Source organism: Mandrillus leucophaeus, unplaced genomic scaffold (genome assembly GCF_000951045.1).
Source record: "Mandrillus leucophaeus isolate KB7577 unplaced genomic scaffold, Mleu.le_1.0 Scaffold556, whole genome shotgun sequence".
Taxonomy (NCBI): domain Eukaryota; kingdom Metazoa; phylum Chordata; class Mammalia; order Primates; family Cercopithecidae; genus Mandrillus; species Mandrillus leucophaeus.
In genome coordinates, this window is record NW_012105986.1 from 377,790 (window position 1) to 380,635 (window position 2,846).

Sequence of the window (2,846 nt, forward strand, 5' to 3'; positions counted from 1 at the left end):
GTGATGACATAGAGTCTTTCAACCTAGGCAGAAGTTTTACATTCTGTCGTTCACTTTAAAACTATAATGGTCTGTAATGGACCCCAAAGCTCTACTTCTAATTTTGCCACCAGGGCCCACATCCTGGTACTTTAAAATGAGAAAGGGTTTAAGGAAACCAAATGTTTTGGTAATTTAAAACTACCAAAAAAAAAAAAAAAAAAAGAACATAGAAGGAATAAGACCTAGTATTTGATAGCACAGCAGAGTGACTATAGCTAATAATAATTTAATTGTACATTTTAAAATAAGTAAGAGTATAACTGGATTGTAACACAAAGGATAAATGCTGGAGGGAATGAATATCCCATTCTACATAATGTGATTACTATGCATTGCATATCTGTATCAAAACATCTCATGTAACCCATAAATATATACCCCTACTATGTACCCATAAAAATTAAAATTAGGAGTTAAAAAAAAATCACTAGCTGCTACCTGCAGTCACTTGATCTGCATGCTTGAGGAAAGAGAAGGAATTGGCTTGATGCTTCTACCCAAAAAAATTTATTTGTGAAGACAAATCCCTCCATCCATGTAAATGCATGGACGATATCTTAACAATTTTAGCTCTTACTGTTTTTCCACCCGCACCTAGGAGTTAAGGATGTAATTTACAGGACTTTAGATCTTTCCCCTAAGAACTCTTTTTCTTTCTCTTTTCTGTACTTGTCTTAATATCGTTAACAGATGGCAGCCAAGGGTACAGCTGAGTCTTCTTCGGCTGACTATGATGAAAATGCCAAGTGTAGTCTGAGCACCGCCCTGAACTTAGGCTGGTAGCCCTTCTGCCCACTTCATCTACTGGGAACTCTTGGGACACCCTGGAGAAGGAGCTCAGGCTGGAAGCAGAAACAACCCACCTCAGCTAAGGGTTAGAATTTAACCTTTTTAAAGGAAGCCTGTTATGCCTAACAAAATAAACTTATCTTTCCTCACTGAAACTGTCTATCCTTCACATTCCAGGAATCCCTTCTGAAAAACATATTCCATGCCTTTTTTCAAGAGAATGCAGTCAATCATTTCAGCTCAGACATCTCTCCCACATAAATGCTGTAAGCTATCCTCCAAGCCTTTCCTTTTACTTTAGCACTTGCTGCTAAGGATAATTGTATGGTTTGCCACCAACAGAATGTAAATTCTCCCAGTGCCCATGAATACACCCTGGTCCAGAGGAAAACAGGTGAGAAATATGTCAAAAGAACTTGTAATACAAGCCTTCATATACGTGGCAGGGGAAGGCCTGGTGACTCCTTTCCTCACTTACAAAATGGGAAACATAGCACCTAAACCTGCAGGCTTGTTGAGGCTCAAGCTGTTTAGAACGGCATTGAACAAACATCTGGCACAGGAAATGCCCGTTATAAGTCACCTGTTTCCATTTATGCCTCAATCTGTAAAATGTGGTGAGACGTGCCACAGCAATTAGCATGGCTGATTACAGGAGCTGATCCCCATCTTTTACTCACAACCCTGTAACTCAGTTTCTTCTTGATAAGGTAATGATGGTGATAGATAGGGACGCTACAAACCATTCATGGATTCTCCCCTAAGTTTATGCCATCGTCCATGTATGTATTAAATCTAAAAGCAAAAAAAAATTCTTCAAATAAAATGCTAAAGTGTATTAAAAGTTGTCATAATGCACATTTTATTTTGATTAGTTTCTGTGACTCCTTTATTTTCAACCCAGCAACGCCACTTCCCAAGGTGTAAAAATGTGAAGATTTAGGTAAACTGAATGTTGGAGGAGTGTAGTGTAAAGAGATGGCAGAACACAGATAAAAACATCCGAAAAGCCTCTGTGGGCCGGTCAAGCTTATGATTCAACGGTTAGAAAACCAAAATTACTTGGACATCCCCTTCTACTTAAAGTGATATACTGGAATTGAAAATATCAATTAACCGTTCGTTTTAAAAACTAAGATTACTTGAAATGAAGTAGGCTCATTCCAGAATGCTTTTCTTTTTTCCTTCCCGAAACAATTACATCAAACTTAGATATCCTAATGTTTATTTTTAGATATAGTCCTTAAATTATGTTCACCCTTTTCAAGAGGATGAGAAATTTACATTAACTAATAGACTTAACATTGATCTTAAAAATTGGGTTTTGATAAAACTAGTGTGACAGAGGTACTAGTAGAACGAAAAAACAGGATTCCAGATTTTATTTTTTAGAAGATAGAAAAAACACACCCGGGACAACATTTCTTTGATCAATAAACTTTCAGGAAATGGAGGAAGCTGTTTTGGGACACATTCAAAGCTAGTTAACTTGAACTTGGAAATAGGGTTTTTGACAATGTAACTACGGGAAACAAATCTCTGAACAAATTTTAAATGAAACCTCACCCCTCCCCAAACTGTTCAAGTGGCAGACAAAATAAATTACCATAAATTATATGCCAAGACACCTTTTAAAAAACAACAACAACAGCAACAACAATAACCCAGGAGTCTGAGGATTTCCTTCGCTCCTCCAGGAAGTGTGTAACACTGCTTCTGGCCTGCAGGCTGGGGCGGATCGGGGACCTGTCACACGTCAGGATAGTTGCAGTAATATACCGCGGAGCTGGCGTCGGACACCACGGAGGAAATGGCCCCGTGGCTGTCGGGGAGATTCACACTGGAGTCATGCCCCTGGTAGGGGAGGCCCATCTCAGGCTTGCACACGAAGTGCAGATACTGTTCAAATTCCGTGCGGTCCACCTCTCCGAGAAGCTCGGCGGGCTGGTTGGGGTCCGTGCCGTCCCGGCAGGGCAGTGCCTCCGGAGGGGGCGACGGCTGTCCGGGACCCGGGG

At 40.3% G+C, this 2,846-nt stretch overlaps 1 protein-coding gene across 1 annotated transcript in view; it reads right to left on the bottom strand.

The window, feature by feature from the left end:
- Positions 1-1,671: 1,671 nt before the first annotated feature.
- Positions 1,672-2,846, bottom strand: part of SOX17 (SRY (sex determining region Y)-box 17) — a 7,770-nt gene continuing 6,595 nt past the window's right edge. Inside the window, exon 5 of the mRNA XM_011998117.1 lies at positions 1,672-2,846. Coding sequence (XP_011853507.1) covers positions 2,581-2,846 — 266 coding nt within the window. The 3' untranslated portion in view covers positions 1,672-2,580.